This window comes from Kryptolebias marmoratus, linkage group LG6 (genome assembly GCF_001649575.2).
Source record: "Kryptolebias marmoratus isolate JLee-2015 linkage group LG6, ASM164957v2, whole genome shotgun sequence".
Classification (NCBI taxonomy): domain Eukaryota; kingdom Metazoa; phylum Chordata; class Actinopteri; order Cyprinodontiformes; family Rivulidae; genus Kryptolebias; species Kryptolebias marmoratus.
Genome location: NC_051435.1, coordinates 27,244,782 through 27,265,695, shown reverse-complemented (window position 1 = coordinate 27,265,695; position 20,914 = coordinate 27,244,782). Strand labels below are relative to the sequence as shown.

Here is a 20,914-nt window from a genome sequence, read left to right as displayed (position 1 = left end):
AGTCCAGGTTTATTCAACTGTAAATTTGATGAGATAACCCTGAAGAACTGTGGCTTACAGGTTTGTAGATGAACTCGGCCTTGGAGGAGTGCCAGAGTCTGGAATCTGATCTTCGGTTGTTTGTGCTGATCCGCAGTGGCGTGGCATCCAGGTGGCGGTGGAGGGTGAGCAGGGTTCGGTGAAGAGGTTCTTCTGTGGCTCTTAGCAACAGGGTAGGTATTCTTCGGCAAAAGCTGTGGCTGAGGACTAGGAAACTCAGTTTTTCCTGGAATGAAGCAAACACACATGAACGAGGCAAAAGACAAGGTAGAATTCTGTAACATGAACAAACTAGTTATCTCAGCTTGGTCAGGTAGGTATCAAACGTACCACAGGTCTTAACACTCTGACAGGGAGGCGTAGTCTGAGCGCTTCCTATAAGCCTCCCTTAACGAGCCCCAGATCAGAAACACCTGCTGCCGCCACCACCTGGAAAACCCTGCGCCACCTACTGGAGAACACATAGAAGCAGCAAGCCACAAACAGCAGAGCATTCCAGACTCCTGACAATTGTAAGCCTTAAAAAGAAAATAAACCTTTTCCTACGCCTCCAAATGTTGAAAAAGTACACACAAGTCGCCAGATACACACACACAGAACTGCAGTTACGTACAGATCCAGTTACGAGTGCACAACTATTTTTGAGACTCATTTCACGCTTAAGTGGAGCTACCAGATTTATGTTTTCTTTTTAAGACTTACAGTCATGTTTCACAGATACAACTATCCAAACTTACACACAAAGATGCTTACACAAGTTACAAATACATTTTTACACACACACAAATATTTATACACATGCACAAATACTTTTACACGCGCACAGATATTTCAAGATTATTTGACAGACGAGTTGACCAGATTCAAGTTGGTTGCCACAGCTAATCAACTTTAGCCAACACAAAAATGGCTATAAGCCCTTCAGAATGACTGACATTGAGCTAATGTTCGATGTGGTAGTAGCTTGGAGTAATTCTCAACACATTTTTTGGGAAGTAACAAATTTTGCAAGATCTCAAATTATTACAAGATTGCACATCAATTACCAAAGTTAGACCAAAATGCCTTTTCATCATTAGATGATCTCATTTTAATATTAGAACATTCCTTCAAGGAATGCTAGGGTTTTATTTTATTTCTGTTGGTTCTATAATGGCACAATGCAGAGTTCATTGACTGACTGAGGTAGGCACCAGCTGACTGTGATCCTTGGTGAGATTAAGGAAGTTCACATGTGTAAGTGGTTAAATAGAATATAAAATGGATGGATGGATATACAGAATGTACTAAAAATGCATTTCACACTAACAACATTAAGTGGACCCTCTTGTTTCAAGCATTTACTTTGCATCAAATGAAATCCCTTTGGATTTTATTTTTCATTTTTTGCAACTGTAGGCATTATCTGATAAAAACACTTAAAGTGAGGGTTTTTTTGTTGTTGTTTTGGTTCTGTCTTTTTTTTTCTGAGTAGATTTTGGGTTCTTCAGAAAACCAGCTTCTGCTTTTACATGAAAAGACTAAATGGATTTATTTGTTTCATCAGACATTTGAAAAATAAACAAATTATACACACACACACACACACACACTGTATCTTAACCTTGACAAAAAAAGCTTGACAAAAATCTAAGGTCTAAAATTTCTTTATTTTGGGACACTGAACAGTGGTCATTTAATACCAGGAATCCATAATTCTTCTCATGCTCATGAACCTCGTGCCTCCATATCCCATGTCCCTGAAGCTCCTGTACTCTCCAGGCCTCATGTACATCATCCTGCCTCTGTAGTGGGGCTGCTCATACATCAGCCAGTAACCATCCATCACGTGGCAGGACATGCAGTCAGACATACGATAGCGATCCATGATGTTGTCACAGTCGTCCATCATTTCATACATTTGACCACCAAAGTTCTCCCTCTCATAGATCCTCATTCTGTAGGATCCTCTATGCTGTAAAGACCAATGGACACATGACATTCAAAGGATTAAAAAAAAATCTCATTACAATTAATTAATTTACTTTTGAAAAGCAGAATAGTTTAAAACTTACCATAGGGATCATACGGCAAGACCTAATGCAGTCCCTCATGCCCATCATGCTCATGTAATCAGAGTACTCGCCTCTCCTGAAAAAATACTGGTTTCCCATGAAGTTAGGACGGTCATAGGCCATGAAGCAGCCACTCTCCACCCTGCAGGAGTGACACCTGCTCAGGTAGGAGTACATGTCAGCACAGTCACTCATGCACTCATAGTAACGACCCTGAAAGTTCCTGTCCTCATAGAAGATGACCTAAAAAGGAGTGAATTGTAACATTTAAAAGTAACAAAATAAAAAAATGTATTGACAAAATATACACTCTGTCAATCAGACAGATTTTGTACCTTTCCCCTCATGCTCATGTCAGTGTTGCTCATGTTGGCTGCAGATGAGTTGTTGCTCTTGCTCCAGTGCTACTTTTCTACCTGGTTTAACCCTTTCCTTTTATACCTGAACAGTTGTAAAGAACCACTGACCCAGCACCCGTCATAGAACCCCTAACTCAGCAACTTATTTTAGAGCTTCACAGAATGCTGAGGTTATGTTCATTTTTTTTGTCTTTAGAAAGGCCTTTTTTGCTCAATACAAACAGCATTTTCACACAATAAGTGAATAGGCTGTCCCATGTGACCTAGGAATTGTGTTTATCGCCTGTATGTTACATCATATTTTTGTTATAGTCATCTAAACCCTGATATTTTGTTCTGTCTTGCAATTTTACCTAACTTTTACTGGTATCATTACTGAACATGATGAGACATTTGAAATAATACACAAGTTAGACCAAGCAGTTTCATCAAGACATAAGTGTTTATGTTTTTATTCTTTCAAGTAGGAGGTATACTGTGTCACATTAAAGCATTACTCTAAAAAGAAAAATGGGTAAAAAAAAATCAGTAAAGATTTTAGATAAGAAAAAAAGATTCTGATTTCATAGTGATGCTTTTTTGATAAACATTAAGTTGGATTGTTTTTCTAGTGGGAATAATAAACAAGTTTGTTTTATTTACTCCACTTCATTCATTTTATATAGAAAAAAATAAAATGAATAAAGTCCATTCACATTAAGAAAAGCCAGTCTAATATCACTCATACTACTTTAGTGTGGTTGTACATTTTCTTTGGAAACCTTACTATAACCATGATAACTAAAAACAGCTATAAAACAAAGGACAACCTGAGTCTAACTTTGAAAAGTAAACGTCTGCCTGTCTCTTCACATTTGTGAGTTGAGAGGAATATCCTATAGAAACTGAGCGGTCTTCTCTGACCAGTATGAGTCATAGGGATTTCCATGCATGCAATTTTACTAATGAAATAAGAAGGAACCAACCATTATATCACAATCTAGAACACTGTTGTATATATCAAATCCAAATCATTAAAAGTCAGATACTAAGAGGAATAAAATAATCATATAATGTCATGAATGTAAGTGTTTTGGTTCTTTGTTTGTTTCTTGTTCATGCTGTTTTGGATTTCATGCCTCGTCACCATTCACCTCCCCAATATTTTTCCACCCATGCCTGCCACGCCCTCCTCACCTGCTCCTCGTTTAGTCCACAGCTGCATCCCATAATCATCTTCCCTCTGTCTTTATAACCGGTCTCTGTTTTGTCACTTATCACTGGGTCATTGCGTTTTGTCATGCTTGTCGTTCCGTTTTGGTCTCCTTGTGTCTTGCTCCTTGCCATGCCCTGTTCTCTCGTTTTTTTGGATTTAGTCTTTGTTTGTTTTGCTGCCACGTCAGCCCTTTTGTTTTGACTGTTTTTCTTTAGTTAATAAATTAGTTTTTCATTTTCATCAGCTTTAAGTCTGCGTTCTGGGTTCACCTCTGTCTCCATGTTTCATGACATATAAAGCTTACGTGGAATATAAGGGAGTTTGCCAGACAGAGATTAAATATAATATCTGTCACCTGAGAAAATCCACCTACTGCCTTCCAGTAATACAATTTCTAAGTCTACCTTCCCTAATTTTAGTTCAAATGTACAATTATGTCTTAAATCACATATTTTCAAATCACATAATATTTTGAGAATGTCATTTTACAGTGAAAACATATTTTTTTCCAAATCAACATTTTAACTAGGAAGCCTTTTAGAGGTGTAGCCTATTTAATATCTATGATTATAAAATTATATGAGCTGAACACATTCTTCAACAGGTTCAGTTCAGGAACAAGCTCACCATCCTCCCCTCTTGCCCCCAGCCAAACAGACATCCCACCCTCCTTTGACCCGATACCAAAGAAAACTCACCCCTCAGTCATCAACGACTACAGACCTGTTGCCCTGACATCCCACATCATGAAGGTCCTGGAGAGACTCCTGTTGGCCCACCTGAGTAAGCAAACCAGCACATATCAGGACCCCCTTCAGTTTGCTTATCGCCGTGGAGTTGGAGTTGAAGATGCCATCATAAATCTGCTTCAACAAACCCACTGTCATCTGGACAAAGCATGCAGCACTGTGAGGATCATGTTCTTTGAATTATCCAGTGCATTTAACACAATTCAGTCTGATCTGCTTCATCTGAAACTCCAGAAAACTCAGGTGGAGGCTTCAACAATCGCCTGGATCAATGACTACCTGACAAACGGACCACAGTTTGTGAGACTGAAGGACTGTGTCTCTAACCAGGTGGTCAGCAGCATAGGAGCACCACAGGGGACTGTACTCTCGCTATTCCTTTTCACTCTGTACACTTCTGTCACAAGGTGACTTCCAGCACAAGTCAGACTCCTGTCATCTACTGAAATAATCAGATGACTCTGCAGTTGACGGGTGTATCAGAGATGGACAAGAAGCTGAGTACAGAGATCTGGTGGACTGCTTTGTGGCATGGTGTGGAAACAATCATCTCATCTTGAATGTGAACAAAACAAAGGAAATGATTGTAGATTTCAGGAGAAACAGGGTCAGACCAAACCCTATTACCATTATGGGTGAATAAGTTGAGGTGGTTGAGGAATATAAATACCTTGGTGTTCATCTAGACAACAGACTGGACTGGAGACTCAACAGTGAAGCCATCTATAAGAAGGGACAGAGCAAACTGTACTTCTTGAGGAAACTTAGATTCTTCAAGGTTTCCAGCAAGATGTTGCAGATTTTCTATAAGTCTGTTGTTGAGAGTGTCATCTCCTCTGCCATCATCTGTTGGGGCAGCAGCATCAGAGCCAGGGGCATAAAAAGGCTGAACAACCTGATAAAGAAGGCTGGTTCTGTTCTGGGGATGACTGTGGAACCTCTGGAGAGGATGATGCAAAGAAGGATTTTGCATAAAATCAAGGAAATCATGGACAACCCTGACCATCCTCTTCATGAGACCGTCATCGGAAAACAGTCTCTTTAGTCAAAGGCTTCTTCAGATTAGTTGTAAAACTGACCACTACAGGAGATCTTCCCTGCCCACAGCCATCACCATCTATAATAACTCCTTAATTTAAATGAGCTACGTCAACATTTAATTTCCCTTTGGGATTAATAAAGTATTTTTGAATTGAATTGAATGCCTGCCAAGAACTCCATTTCATATCATTCTATTCTGAGCCACATAAGTACTTTGAGCAAGAGGATTTTTTCCCTTTTGGAGATCTTGTGGAAAACAATATCGAGTGACTGAAAGGCGTTTTTAGTCTCACTGCCCAAGCGCAGGGCTAAAAAGTGTGGCAAAACAGTTCTTTACCAGAGACATACAGAGATTTATTTATTTATTTATTTGCACAATAAGAAAAATACACAACAAAAAAAGAAAAACAAAACCAAACAACATTATATTCTACATTACTTTACATCATAAAAACCAATGTGCCGGAGAATCGCCAAAAAACCCTCTAGGAGCTTGAAAAGCGGCAATCTCCATTTAAACAAATAATTTAAAAACATTTATCTATTATAAAAATACAGTGTTAAAAACATTTCTTTATATAAACAAAAAAAAAGAACATTTAATAAACAAACCCATATGGGAAATTCAAACACATCAGAAGCAACGATTTGACTCTCTGATTAAACTGTTCTTTAGAAACCTCAATGAGGGATTTAGGAAGACTGTTCCAAATCTTTGATCCTCTGTATAAAACACTAAACTGTGCTTGAGTTATGCGAGAGTATGGAGGTCTAATAAGACAACTACCACGAGTCGAATACTGGTGAAATTCATTATTAAAAGTAAAAATATTACAGAAATGTTGAGGAAGTAACTTTTTTATAGAACTATAAACAAATAAAGTAATTTGAAATTGATTAACTTGATAAACAGTTAAAATACTTGCCTGATCAAAAAACAACTGTGAGGGGTGTCTACGATTTACACAAAATATTATTCTTCATTTCATTAGTCTGTGAGGTTATTCAGAACTTCAGTTGGAGTCTGGAAGGCTCCTGATAGTCCATGTTCCCAGTTTTGGGTAGGACAACTTGTTACTTCTGTCCTGATTGTGGAGGTGGAATGACCCAATATGTTTCATTACCCTGTCCAGGTCTAATGATGGATGTGTATGAAAGATAAGAACTTTGTTTCCCACACCTTCTCTACTTTTCTTGCAGGAAGCCAACTTCTCTTTGGACTGAGGCTGGGCTCCTGAACATTGTGCAGTCCCTAATCTCTTCCATCACTTCAGTTTTAAACCTGCTCATTTAAATCTTCGTTTTTAACTTCAGGTAAAGATTTTCAGAGAAATTGACATTAAAAAATTTTGATTTATAATCACAGTTTTATGTGACCAAATAATAAACTGTTTAACATACTCATGTGACTTGCATCTGAACTCCATATATCCGTAGTGAAGCTAATGTCCATCACATTGCTATCAACTTGTGGACATGCACGACCACCACTTTGTGCAAAGCTGGGAGGGACACGTCAGAAAAGTAGCGCCAACTTGGAAGATTGTAGTATGGTTCAATGTGCTTGATCAACCACTGGAATCCTCAGTCCTCTACGATAGAAAATGGCTGGTCATCAAGAGCAATCATTTCCATTAGATTTGTTGTTATTGACCTGGATTTGTGCTGCCTTTGGAGAATTTTGTGGTTTGCTCAAATGCCTGCTGTATTGAGCTCCCAGCTGCTGCTGAATCTACTTTTGTTTTGCCTGTTGGCTACTTTTAGCACCGTTAGCGTCCTGTCATTTTTTGTGAACTTCTGGATGGTAGTTTTTCAAATGGCATATCAAATTGGTGGTGTTGAATGACTTAACGCAACATCCTCCTCTCATTACCTCGGCTTTGCAAGCATTACACACTGCTTTTCATGTGTCTTCTTTTGATACTGTGAAAAACGACCAGACTGCTGACATGGCTCTCTGCTTCAGTTATTCCTGGCTGTGCAGCTTCGCTATCACTGTCACATGATCATACAGATACCGCTCTGTTAAAATATTTTATTCATCCCAAATAGCAAATCTACTGCCACTACATTTTAATTTAGTAAGAATCTGTCACAGGCAAGTTTGATAGGTTTTTATAAATGCAAAGAAAACTAAGAAAAGTAGATGCAGCTGTGAAGAATTGCAGAATTGTTTTGTCTTGTTGGTTTATTTATTTTTTTTGGTTGTTTTTTTTTTTTTTGGCAGCATTGTTCAAGGAATCTTCAGAATTGGTTTTAAAAAACAGTAATCTTATCAAACGAAAAAAAAAAAAAGGAAGTTGTTTTGTAGATGTAAGGAGGAGTGCCACCAGTGATTTATAGAGAACAAACAATGAGATGGGAGGGACATAGAAAATTTTAAATCAGCTGCATGACAGAGCTTTAATCAGAGGAGCTGGAGTTACAACTGTCTGATGATGGATATCAATGACAGACAAGAACTTTGTTTCCCACACCTTCTCAACTCTTCCTGCAGAAAGCCAACTCTTTTTTGGACTGAAGCTGTGCTCTTGAACATTGTGCTGTCCCTAATCTCTCTAATCACTGCAGTTTTAAACCTGCTTATTATAATCTCAGTTTTCCACTTCAGGTAAAGATTTTCAGAGGAATTCACATTTAAATATTTTGATTTGTACTCACAATTTTACACGATTGAACAATAAACCATTTACACTGTATTGATGTATTTATTGATATATTTACTTTTTCCCCCTTTGTCATTCCAGGCAACTCCACACACCAACTAACGTACTCATTCTATCTCTGGCTGTGTCAGACTTTCTTGTTGGTCTCCTACTGATGCCTTTAGAAATATATAAAAAATTCACCTGCTGGGGAAATATCATGTGTTCTTTTTATGGTTATCTCATAGCGCATATTGTTTCTGCTTCAGTTGGAAACATTATTCTCATTTCTGTTGATCGCTATGTGGCTATTTGTCAACCTCTTCATTACCACACTAGAATCACTATGGCAAGAGTAAAATGCTGTGTCTGTCTGTGTTGGATCTGTGCTGGTTTTTACCGGATTTTTTATTTGAAGAATGAATTGGTTGAACCAGGCAGGAGTAACTCCTGCATTGGCGAATGCACATTTGTTATTGATGTTATTGCAGGAACTGTTGATCTCATTCTTAACTTTATATTTCCAGTTACAGTCATCGTTGTTCTATATATGAGAATATTTATGGTAGCTGTGTCTCAGGCTCGTGCCATGCGTTCTCACATTACAGCTGTCACACTCAAGCTTTCAGTCAATCTAGATGCAAAAAAATCAGAGTTGAAAGCAGCAAGAACTCTTGGTATTCTTGTTATTGTATATCTATTATGCTTTTGCCCATTCTACTGTTATTCCCTTGTGGAGGTTAATGTCACCAGTACATCATATGCATCCTTTTTGTTCTTTTTGTTTTATTTTAACTCCTGTCTAAACCCTGTAATCTATGCTGTGTTTTATCCGTGGTTCAGAAAATCCATTAAACTAATAGTCACTCGGCAGATATTGCAACCTGGCTCCTGTGAGTCCAACATACTGTAGAGAAGTGGTTAACTAACTAAAAATGTGTCAGAAATACATTTAAACTCCCCAGTTGTTTGTATTTTGAGTTTTCTTTTCTATGTGACTTTGATTAATAATTTCTTTGTTCAAAGATTTTAAAATTTTTACTAGGGCATTGTGGGGGCATAATCAGAGCAACTGGTGCTACAATGGAACACTTTACTGGAGCAGCTAAGTTAGAACACAGAATGTTGTGTGATCAGAATGTGTACATAGTACATACAGTATATTCTAGTTGCCTTACACTGTATTACCCACTAATGTGGACTGTTATTTGTTAAATATGTTAAATCTAAATTGGCCCATCAGACAGACACACTGGCAGTTTAAATATTTTGCTTTAAAGTATTAGTTACAAGTTTGGGAGTCAGTCTTAGCATTTCTTCTATAGTTACATAGAAGGGCCTCATTTTGTTGTGTAGCCAGAAAGGCGAAATATGCACACATACAAAATATTTCAGGTTATCAGCATGTGTTTTTACAGCACAAAGCTTTGAAGTAATTTGTTCCAAAATCATTGAGATTGAGATATATTGAGATACCTTGGGAATCTTTGTTCCTCACTAAGGTAAAGGTGAAATGATATGAAAAGTGTTTTGAAGCAAACATATATAAAAAGAAAGTCAAAGAAGCAGCTTGTTTTCAGTCTTGCATTTTTTTAAATCACACAAATTTTAAAATAATAAAAAAATTACTAGGGTCTATTTGTCATTTTCTGTGATCATTCAGAAGTGTGCCATGTTCTGAGCCAAACATGAGAACGTGAACAGGGAATTTAATAAAAAAACAAACAGCAGAAAGACACTGCTGAATCCACAGAGCACAAACATCAAACCTAGACTCTCCTTGTTGCGCCGCTCAAGGTGGCTGCATGTTTGAGTAGCTCTGTTACTTTCATTCTGAGATATTGCTTTTGAAAATGTTATTCCTCTTTTTTCTTGATGTAAATCACTTTTTTTGATCATTATTTCCTCTGGTATCGGATGCTGTGCAGCTGGATGGATTTTTACTGAAACCTTTTTTACTTTTGGACATTTTGTCATGATGCATAACCATGACAACAAGTGTTAAGTGTGAAGAACCCTGAAGTCCAGTCATGGCCAGAACCAAGCAGACCACCCGTAAATCCACTGGAGGTAAAGCTCCCCGGAAGCAGCTCACCACCAAAGCTGCCAGCAAGAGCGCCAGTGGAGTGAAGAAGCCTCACTTCTACAGGATCAGTACTGTGGCTCTCAGGGAGATCCACCACTACCAGAAGTCCACCAACCAGCTCATCCAGAAGCTGCCCTTCTAGCACCTGGTCCAGGAGATTGCCCAGGACTTCAAGACTGACCTGAGCATCCAGAGCTCGGCTGTCATGGCTCCGCAGGAGGCCAGTGAGGCTCACCTGGTGAAGCTCTTTGAGGACACCAGGGCCGAGGACACATTGGGACAGACCACTACAAGAGATCCTTCCTGTCCACAGCCATCATCATCTATAACAACTCTTTAACGAAAATAAAATTATGAACTACAACAACATTTAATTTCCCTTTGGGATTAATAAAGTATCTTTGAATTGAATTGAATGTTTTGTGGAGTGAGTTTGCAGCATTTTTTACTTGCTGGTGTCTTTGGTGATTGCAGCAATTTTCTTTTGCATTTGTTTTTCATATTTGTGTGTTTTGGAGTTTGAATCATTTACTTTACATTTCCAGTCTATAAGGCGCACTTAAAAGCCTTAAATTTTCTCAAAAAAAAAAAGTACGCCTTATAATCCGGAGCGCCTTCTATATGCAAGAAGTCATAATGTTTTAGTACGAGTTTGGTAAACTACAAAGCCGCACCGCTTGCAGCATAACAAATTTTAGGAGGAGGAGGGAGAGATTGCTTGCCTGTTAGCTATAAAAAAAAAACAAAAAACAAAAGAAGGTGCCTTTAGCCCTGTTTCTTCACCACCAGGGCAGCCACTGCACACCTGTCAGTGCTGCACAGAAAGCAGCAGTCGCGCTGGCGCCGATTTTCAACTAAGAGTGGTTGGTGTCGCACACAAAACAGTTTGATGTGAACACCATTTCTCACCAGGCAGATTATTGTGCGACACCAAGTACGCGTATGCGGGGATAAAAATTGATCTTTGCACAGACGTGTTCGGCAGATGTCCGCTTCGAGTCCGCCTCGAGTACGTGCGGACCTCCGCGGAGTGAAGTATGCCAGAGTATATGGGGGCCTTTATGTTAGTGCAGTATTCTCCGAAAAGATGGGGCTGATAAACAATGGGACAGTAACCTCTTCAGTGTCTTACAGCAATGCCAGTGACATCACCAGCCAAGAACAGTAACACCCCAGTTCACTAAGACTTTAAAAAGAAGTCATTAACATTTAAAATCAGAGAAAATGGCAGGTGGAATTTTCTATGATAGTGAAAACTGAAAACTAAATGAAAACTCATTTTTATATTTTATTGCATTTCACCTTTAAGTACTTGAAGTAATGTTAAATTGTAGAATAATACATTCCTTTATTATTGATAATTTTATCTTAAGATCTAAGTAGTATCATTGTTAACCTATATGATCTGGTGTTTGCTCTGTATTGCCAAAGTAACATATACTGACTCAGCAAATATGCTTATATATAAAATTTATTTTGAAAGGGTAACTTCCGATTCTTGTGTTAACGAACAGCAGCTTAACAACAACAAAAGGCCAGAAGACAAGCTGTAATGGAGTTGATACAATGTGTCTTGTTTTTAGCAACCCCCTTGATAGAGGCACAAGGTGTGATTATTATGTAAATAAGTACACGTCTTTTATACTGAATAACTTAAACTGTGCATTCTTTTTTTATACATATGGTATAACTAAAGTTGTTTTAAGATTGTCTGTTGTAAAAGTTATTGTTAAGTTGTAAATATAAAGGTTGTAAGAGTATGGTCTTTTGGCTTACACTGTGTTTGTGTGTGTGTGTGTGTGTGTGTGTGTGTGTGTGTGTGTCTGTATCCATCTCCAGCTCTTATGGTGAAACTAAGGGTTCATTGCCATTAAACCTGCATGTTCATCAGTAAAGTCTCAACCTTCATTCATTTTTTTTTTGTATGCTACAATATATTTAAAAACTTCCATCTCACCCTATTTCACATGGGTGGTTCCACTTTCACTTGGATAGCTTCTTTACATGTGGGTAACAGCAGTCATAGACTTTCTTGTAGTCAATCCAGGCAGAGCAGATGTTTGTGTCTGGCCCTTGAGCTACAGTTCTGTCAGGTTGTGCAAACCTCTGAGCAACTGTGCCAACCTCTGAGGTTGCTCATCCAAACTGACTACGGAAGCATAGAAGAGAATTCTGTGCTTGGTACCCATACTCTGATGATTTGGATGATGGGTATCTATGATTCCATCATTTCCACATCCTTCCCATATAGCCCCACTCTATAGTCTTATTCATACAGTAGCGTTCCAATAGTTTTGAGTTCTAAATAATAATAATAATCAATTTAATTTATAATGCACTTTTCATTAATACAAATCTCAAAGTGCTACATGGTACATCTAAAAACATAAAATCAACAATCAAAAACAATAAAAAGACTGTCATTTAAAAGTGGAGTAGGCTTGTCTAAAAATGAAAGTTTTCAAGCCAGTTTTAAAATCGGACAATAGCTGCGGGGCTCTCAAATAGTCCGGGAGAGAGTTCCATAGACGAGGAGCAGCCACAGCAAATGCTCGATCACCCATAGTCCTTAGTCTTGAACGAGGAAGGTGGAGAAGATTGCAGGCTTGGGATCGTAGGGGTCTAGAAGTTGAATGTGAAGTAAGGAGGTCCTTCAGATAATCTGGTGAGGGTCCATATAGACAATGATGGGTGATAAGTGCAATTTTATACTGAATCCTGTAAGTTACAGGAAGCCAGTGAAGCTCGTAAAGAGTAGGAGTGATGTGATCAAATTTCTGAGCTCTCACTAGGATCCTGGCAGCACTGTTTTGAATGTACTGGAGCCTCTGAAGGTGTTTTTTGTGGACTCCAATAAACAACGAGTTACAGTAGTCGAGTTCTCTGCCCTTTTCCATCAATGTCTTGTTTTAGTAGCCCATGGGTCCATAAAATTTGATGTGTGGGCCTCTCGCCTATTGAATAAGGGTGCTCCTAAAATGACTTCTCTTTCAGCAAACTTTAAATAAAGCACCTCAAATAACCATACTCACCAACCATTATCAAACTAGAAAAAAAATCCCCCACAAAATTATTAACACTCCAACAGCCAAACAGAAACATCACACTCAAGCTGAATCATCTTAACAGACCTGAATTGAATAACTCTAGCAAAGTCTTAAGAGCTCCAAGCTCATTTTAAAAAGAGACAGTAACCAATCACTAGCCAAACTCACATACTACCAAATTTTCAGATACAGCACAGTTTTCAAAATAATCGTCAACATACAATTACTACAAAAATAACAACAAAAGCACACAATAGCCAGGCAACATGCTAAAGTTAGGATCACACCCCCAACACAGTGCTCCTAGAAACACAACACTCATCTAACTTGACACAAAAACGATCACTCTCTACCTTCACCATTGCAACATAGTGAGTATGGTTATGAAGTGCCAACATGAAAGAGAAAAAAACAAAAACTGCACAATCTCTGGACCTACACACCTAACAAAACTCACCTAACTGTTTTCTGGGGTGTATCAGGCTTGAGGTGACTTTGACGCTAAACTCAAAGCCTACAGCAAACAAAGGATACAGGTCACTGCAGTAACCCTGAAGCATGTCCCTACCCAGGATAGCACCAAAAAAATAAAAATAAAAATAACAAGAGTAACCCTTGGAAGGACCAAATCCCAGCTGGACCTCTCATCTATCTAACACACTCCTAATGACTCCTAAAATGACTTCTCTTTTAGCAAACTTTAAATACAGCGCCACCAATACCCATACTCACTAACCATTGTCAAAGTAAAAAAAAAAAAAAATTCCCCACAAAATTACAAACACTTCAACAACCAAAAAGAGTTTTATAAAGTAAAGAGAAAGAAAAGTTGTGTGGTGCAAAGGAGGAGTGTCAAAATTTCTCAACAGAAACTCAAGGAAACAGACAGGAAGGAATATTAAACGTTCAGCTATACTGTACAACACAATCTGGGTCAGAGAGCTATAGCTGTCTAAAAATGAAGATCCAGGAGAGAGACAAGCTCTTTATTCCACAACTCATTAACAATTCAATTCATTTATATAGCACCAACATAAATCATCTCAGGTCACTGTACTAAAACATTTACATATTACATATATATTTACAAATACCAATGTGACAGTAAAACAAATGACAGCAGCAGAGAGAGAAAATGTGATCATTTGTCCTCCAGCAGTCTAAGCCTACAGCAGCATAACAAAGGGATAGCTCAGGGAACTCAAGTCAATCCTAATTATAGGATTTATCAAAATGGAAAGTCTGAAGCCTAGTCTTAAACATAGACAGGGTGTCAGCCTCTCAGACAGAAACGGGAAGTTAATTTCACCATAGAAGAGCCTGATAGCTGAAAGCTCTGCCTCCATTCTACTTTAAGAAACACCAGGAACCACAAGTAAACCTGCAATCTGAGAGCTATGTGCTCTGTATGGAAAATTTGGAACATTAAGATCTTCGATATAAGATGGAGTATGGTTGTTGAGAGCTTTGTATGTTAGAAGATTTCAAATTGGATTATATAATTACAAATTATTAAAGGCTATGTTAAAGCTATCACTTTCAACATCTACATTAATATTGAAATCCTCCACTATTATGACTATCAGTATTCATTAATAAGTCAGCACTTTGATCTGCCTTGTTGCTGAAAAGTGCAATATAGATAATTTTGACTTGGACAAAACATCAGAATTTAGACAAAAACTAAGAATAAGAGCCTGGTAGACAACATAATAACAAATTAGGGGGGGGTTCTCACTCAAAACTAATATAACTAAAATAAATAAAACTAATAATTGGTTTAGCATTAGCATTAATTTTATATAGCAAGATTTTTATGATTTATTTTTCTTGAGCTGATTTTTATTTATTTATTTATTTTTTTTATTGAAGCCGTGGGTGAGCTGACACTTTTTCAATGTGGGTAACATTGGAGAAGCAGCAGAGACTACAACTATGAATTTGAATGACTAAAAGAATCGTCCAAAACAAAGTAGGTCAGTTTTGATAATCAATAACAGCTCCTGTAGTAAACCAACAGCTTCCTGGTCTGAAGATGTTGGCAACTCAAATGCCCTACATTTCACTTTTCCAAGACAACAAGCTCCAGCATCCCCAGCTCTCCTTCCATGTTAACTGAAGGACATAAACAGATAAATGATCTGCCGGCCGCAGTATTGTTTTTAAACAAAGTAAAATCTAAAAAAGGTACTAAAATAACTTGAAACTGACAAAAGTAATAATAAGAAAATAAACCAATGAAAATCCAATATTGTTTTTTAATTGTTGTTCAACTGAATTGCCAAAAAAAAAAAAACCTAATGAAACTGGCCTTGACATCAAGGATGGTACCCTTAACTTATTATTTTGTTGCACAACCTTTTGAAGCAATCACTGCACTGAAACAATTTCTGTAAGTTCTGTCTCTATGAGACTCTTGCACTTGTAAACAGGTATTTTGGCCCACTCCACATGAGCAAACTGCTCCAGCTGTCTCAGGTTTGAAGGGTGCCTTCTCCAAACTGCATGTTTCAGCTCCTTCCACAGATGTTCAATAGAATTTAGATCAGGACAGAAATAGACAGAATTTAGACAAGATAGCTCATGTGTAATTTGAGTCATTACCCCATTTAAGGACCTATGACCTGTGACTGAAACCAGCCCCATTTAGATCCAGAAAAAAGGCAGCGGGGATTGATGTAGAAAAGAAGGCAGTAAAAGGCTCTTGGGATTGATGTAGCTATCCCAAGTGCCTTTTACTGCCTTCTTTTCTAGTTTGTCAACCACCACAATGTCCAGTGTTAGCCATTAACTGTTTGTCAATCTGGATGTGGTACACCCTTAATGCCTTTGTGGTGTCCTTCAGTCAAGCCCTTTATGATTAAGATTTCTTGATATCAGCCACTGCTGAAAAAAAAAATACAGAAAATAGCAAGAAAAAAATGGTTTGGCAAGTACTAGAACCATGCCAGCACCACAAATGCCTTCACAGTGAAGAAGGTTTTACAAATTTGTCACCATCCAGCCACATTCTAAGCTGTTATATCAATCATAAAAATGGTATGGAGGAGGCAAAAGTAATTGTTCAGGCTGTGGCAGTTTATTTTTTGTTTGTTTTTCACACTAATAGAAAAACTGTTTCTGAAAAAGAATACTGGTATGAAAGAATACTAATAATAAACCTCCACACTTTTGTGCTTTTACACTGTTGTTTGTTGCTGTCTTCTCAACAGAACAATGTCCTTGTTTGTGTGTGAATGTACAGTATGTGCGCTGAACATGGATAGACCATGGACATGCCAATGGTGCTCACGTTTCACATGTATATTTCCATCAGGAGTTGAGTGAACCTTGACACGCTGATCAGGCAGACTGATGCATTCAGCATCATCCACACACAGCATACAACAGTCTATCTTTCCAGACCATTCAGAGGGGTCAAAAACATTTTTACAAGGCACAAAAATTAAAAACCTACTAAAGGGCCAATCTTTTCTCTTGTTTCTTTCCTTTTCCTTTCTTTAAAAAAATAAATATGTTTGCACTTCATTATTTATTTATTTTTTAATATTCATTTAGAATTTCTGAAATGAACTTTTTTCAGACTATCTTATATATCAGGAAGACCAAACAGTTTGCTGGCCTTTTTTTTTTATTTTAAATAAAAACACTGATAATATTTTTTATGTCTTCCTTTTTATCACTTTTTTTTTTTTACTGTTTTCTACTGAAAATATTTTACCAAAGGACATCAAAACAGCTAAAAAAACCTCTATGAAAATGAAAACAACTGCAAACATTTTACCATAAAACTGCAGGAAGAAACAAAAAGACACTATCATTAAAATAAATTCAGGCAGACTGTAGCTTTGAAAACTACAGATCAGTCAGAGTCTGAGTGATGGAAGCTCTCAAGACTTTGTTTGTTTTTTATTTGTTTGTTTGTTTTTGTCACAAAGAATTGTTTGATGAACAATTGATGAACACAAATATTTTTAAAACATCTTAGAGTCTTGGAGTGCAGAGGGGGACAAACTCAATAAATTTTACAGTCTGTTTTTTTTTTTGTTCCTCTATCTCAATGTTTGATCATTTGTTTCCTTTCAACTCAAACATTAATAAAAATAAATTCTTTTTTTTTTATTATTCATTAGACAATTTTGAACTGAACAAAAAAGTTTGTGATGGTTTAGTTTTGTGAGATCTCATATCAAAATTTTACAGTTCTCATTCAGTATTGAGAAGCATATGGGAGAATGAGGCATCACACAGTATAGATGCCCCATTGTACAGGATCTAAGATCTCACCACAGCAACTTCCCAGAACAAGAACCAGTATCAATCACAATGAAATACATTAAAGACTGAGCCTCAAGAATGAAGAGTTGAACTACACCAGGGCCTGACATGATCCACACCTACTGACTAAAGAAACTGACTGCTCTCCATGAATGCCTGGCAGCACAAATGAACCCAGAGTTGTTGACCCAAGGTTGGATAGCCTTGATCATGAAAGACCCCCAGAAAGGAGCAATCTCTTTTCAACTGTAGGTCGACCTCTTAACAACAATAAACTGATCTGGGATTCCTGTTCAAGACCAAACTGACTCCAGCTATGACATATTATTATTCACAGTATAATAAACTAAACAGATCAAATAGAACATTTATTGACTGACTCATGCACTGACATTATAGGAATATCAGAAAGTTGGCTAACTCATTGAATTAATTTGAGTTGTGTTAAATAACAGATTGTTTAATCATGCAAAATAGATTTTGGATTTAAAATTAAATTAAGTTGCTTTATTTTGGGGCTTTGGTGGGGCGGGTCATTTTTGACCCGTAGGACAAGGGGAGTAAACAGAATGTCAAGATTGCACAAGGGTTAAAAACACTTTTCCAAGTCTACATTTCTTTGTACCTTTAGAAAATGCCATGGTTATACAATACTTAGTTAGTTTCTGACAGTGACACAGACAGAGGATTCACTCTCTCATGCTTGAAAGGCAGCAAGTGAATGTGTTTAGCTCTTAGCTGACTTGCTAATGTTAACATGAAACTGAGCAACTGAAGCGCCTCAGTGTTGCCTATAAGTGCGCTGGTTGTCAACGTTACCATAATTGGTTACAGACTAGTCTAAGACAAGGATCCATGTGAAAAACGAAATAAGTTGTGTTTTACAAAACTAACAATTTATTGATGTCTTTATTAAAATATTTTTTGACTGTTGTAAATATACATTTTTCATTAGCAATGCATTGATACAATGTAATGTGTAGACTGGGTCTGGTCCAGATTAACTTGCCGCTTGGTACAGATGCAGACTGGAGTCTGGACTTGAAGAGTGATTGCTATAGAAGAAGACGGGCAGTAGTGCAGACAAACATAAAAAGCTTCACTATATGTAAATTCAAACTTTTCTATATATTGTATGAAATGGGAGTGACAGCAATGCCCAGAGGAGAATAAAGAAGGAGAGAAGGGTAGGATGGCGGTTTACATAAATCTGCTGCAAACAGAGAGTTTGTGTAAGAGAGCTGTTGCTGTCTGATGATGCAGATCCAGAATGGAACAGAACTCTGTTTTCCACATCTCCTCAACAACTCCTGCAGGAAGCCAACACTTCACTGGTCTGAAGCTGTGTTCCTGAACATCGTGATGTCGTTCATCTCTCTGATCACTGTAGCTCTCAACCTGCTCGTCATCATCTCAGTCTCCCATTTCAGGCAGAGAATAACTTCTCAGCAGAACCTAGAGTTTAAGTTTTAGAAATGTGAAGTTTTATTGACATGATTTGACAATAAATCTTTTTTGATTACAGGTATTATAATCAGGGGAAACTGATATTTCTTTTGTGTTCTTGCAGGCATCTTCACACACCCACTAACATCCTGCTCCTCTCTCTGGGTGTCTCAGACTTACTTGTTGGTCTCTTGCTGATGCCTTTTGAAATCTTTAGAAATACAACCTGTTGGGTTCTTGGGAATATCATGTGCGTTCTGTATTGCTATTTGATTACTCATGTTGTCTGTGCTTCAGTTGGAAACATTGTTCTCATATCATTTGACCGCTATGTAGCTATTTGTGACCCTTTGCATTATCCCACCAGAATTTCAAGAAACAGAGCTAAATGCCTTGTTTGTCTGTGTTGGCTCTGGTACGGCATCTACAGCATTTTGTTTTTAAAAGATGATGTGATTCAACCAGGCAGGAGTAATTCCTGCGTTGGAGAATGTGCACTTATTATTAATTATGTTATAGGAACTATTGACATAATTTTGAACTTTGTATTTCCAGTCACAGTAATCATTGTTCTCTACATGAGAGTATTTGTAGTGGCTGTGTCTCAGGCTCGTGCCATGCGCTCTCAGATCACAGCTGTCACACTCCATCACTCGGTAAATGTAAAAACAAAGAAATCTGAGTTGAAAGCAGCCAGGACTCTTGGTATTCTCATTCTCATATATTTTATATGTTTCTGTCCATATTTCTGTTACTCTCTTATTGAGGTTGATTTAAATAGTACACCGTATGTATCTTTTTTGGTATCTCTGTTTTATTTTAACTCATGCATAAATCCTGTGATCTATGCCCTGTTTTACCCCTGGTTCAGAAAAGCTGTTAAACTCATTTTCACCTTGCAGATACTGAAGCCTGGCTCGCGTGAGATCAACATACTGTAGAGATACACTAACCTGACTGAAGTGATTGCTCTGCAACAAATGTTTCCTGTTTCTGAAGTTCAGTTTTGAGAGAGTAAAATATAGGTTTTTTTGTGTGTTTTGTTATTAATGTATGAACATAAATTTAGATAGAAAGAAGTATTCACAGTTCTGGTATTTTGTGCAACAATTTTTTTTCTTTACTATTTTATTTTTTTTTATGCAAAGTACTCCATCCTTTTTCAAGTTATATATATTTTTTATTTTACCTTATACACTGAATAATTTACTTTAGTTTATCAGTAATCTGTAAAGAAAAACGATAAATCTGTCAAATACACATAATGCTGAATGAGTACACAATTTTTGTTGGTTGCCTAAAAAACAGAAACAATACATACATCAAACTGTCATAAGCAGCTATCTTACTTTCATATTACAGTGATGTTTTTTGTTACAATTAACATTTTAGCAACTAGTTCAGTCAGAATGTAAGGTAAAATTATTCAAATAACTAAAATGTTTAGTATTAATATCAGTTGGTGCCGAAGGCAAAAGGGTGATGATGTCTTTGCTTGTGTCTGTGTATATTTGTATGCATTTTGTTTGTTACATTAGGAAAATATCACTAGAACCAGTGGACAGATTGTATTGAAACTCCCAGAAAGTGATCATTGGATGAACGTCTACTACTGATTAATTACCCAATTTGAGATAATATATAAATCTATTCTATATAAAAAGTATTAGAAGTAAACAAAATAAAGCCTCTTTAAATGTCATTTTTGCAATTATTATGGCTGCAATGACAGGGGTTAAAAATAAAGCCCCCTGGCGCTTCTAGTTGGTACTGCAATGTTGGTCTTATTTTGGACACACCCTGCACTCCCTAGTCATATTTTGTACCCACCCTTTTCCCCTATCTTGTTTACATAAAATCCGGGGAGAAATTGAAGATAGCTGACCAGACAAGGCCAGCAAAGGGAGCCAGATTCACATGACCAGATCCATAGTTTATAAATTTTGGAGAATATGCAAAGGAGAGGCTCCGAAAA

The 20,914-nt window shown here is 37.4% G+C and overlaps 3 protein-coding genes and 1 pseudogene across 3 annotated transcripts; 3 read left to right on the top strand and 1 right to left on the bottom strand.

The window, feature by feature from the left end:
- Window positions 1-1,669: 1,669 nt before the first annotated feature.
- Window positions 1,670-2,509, bottom strand: LOC108247860 (gamma-crystallin M2). Its single transcript, XM_017436231.2, has 3 exons — window positions 2,429-2,509; window positions 2,094-2,336; window positions 1,670-1,993 (listed from the first exon to the last, which is right to left on the bottom strand). The coding sequence occupies exons 1-3, from the start codon at window positions 2,459-2,461 to the stop codon at window positions 1,715-1,717; spliced, it is 555 nt and encodes a 184-aa protein (XP_017291720.1). The 5' UTR covers window positions 2,462-2,509; the 3' UTR covers window positions 1,670-1,714.
- A 5,334-nt stretch (window positions 2,510-7,843) lies between these two features.
- LOC108247869 (trace amine-associated receptor 13c-like) lies at window positions 7,844-8,995 on the top strand. The gene is made up of 2 exons (XM_017436243.2): window positions 7,844-8,048; window positions 8,185-8,995. The coding sequence occupies exons 1-2, from the start codon at window positions 7,873-7,875 to the stop codon at window positions 8,993-8,995; spliced, it is 987 nt and encodes a 328-aa protein (XP_017291732.1). The 5' UTR covers window positions 7,844-7,872.
- Window positions 8,996-10,112: 1,117 nt separating this feature from the next.
- LOC119617131 lies at window positions 10,113-10,508 on the top strand (annotated as a pseudogene).
- An 8,204-nt stretch (window positions 10,509-18,712) lies between these two features.
- On the top strand, window positions 18,713-20,567 carry LOC108247873 (trace amine-associated receptor 13c-like). Its single transcript, XM_017436247.3, has 2 exons — window positions 18,713-18,923; window positions 19,064-20,567. Exons 1-2 carry the CDS (start codon window positions 18,748-18,750, stop codon window positions 19,878-19,880), a joined length of 993 nt encoding a protein of 330 aa, XP_017291736.1. The 5' UTR covers window positions 18,713-18,747; the 3' UTR covers window positions 19,881-20,567.
- The last annotated feature ends 347 nt before the right edge of the window (window positions 20,568-20,914 follow it).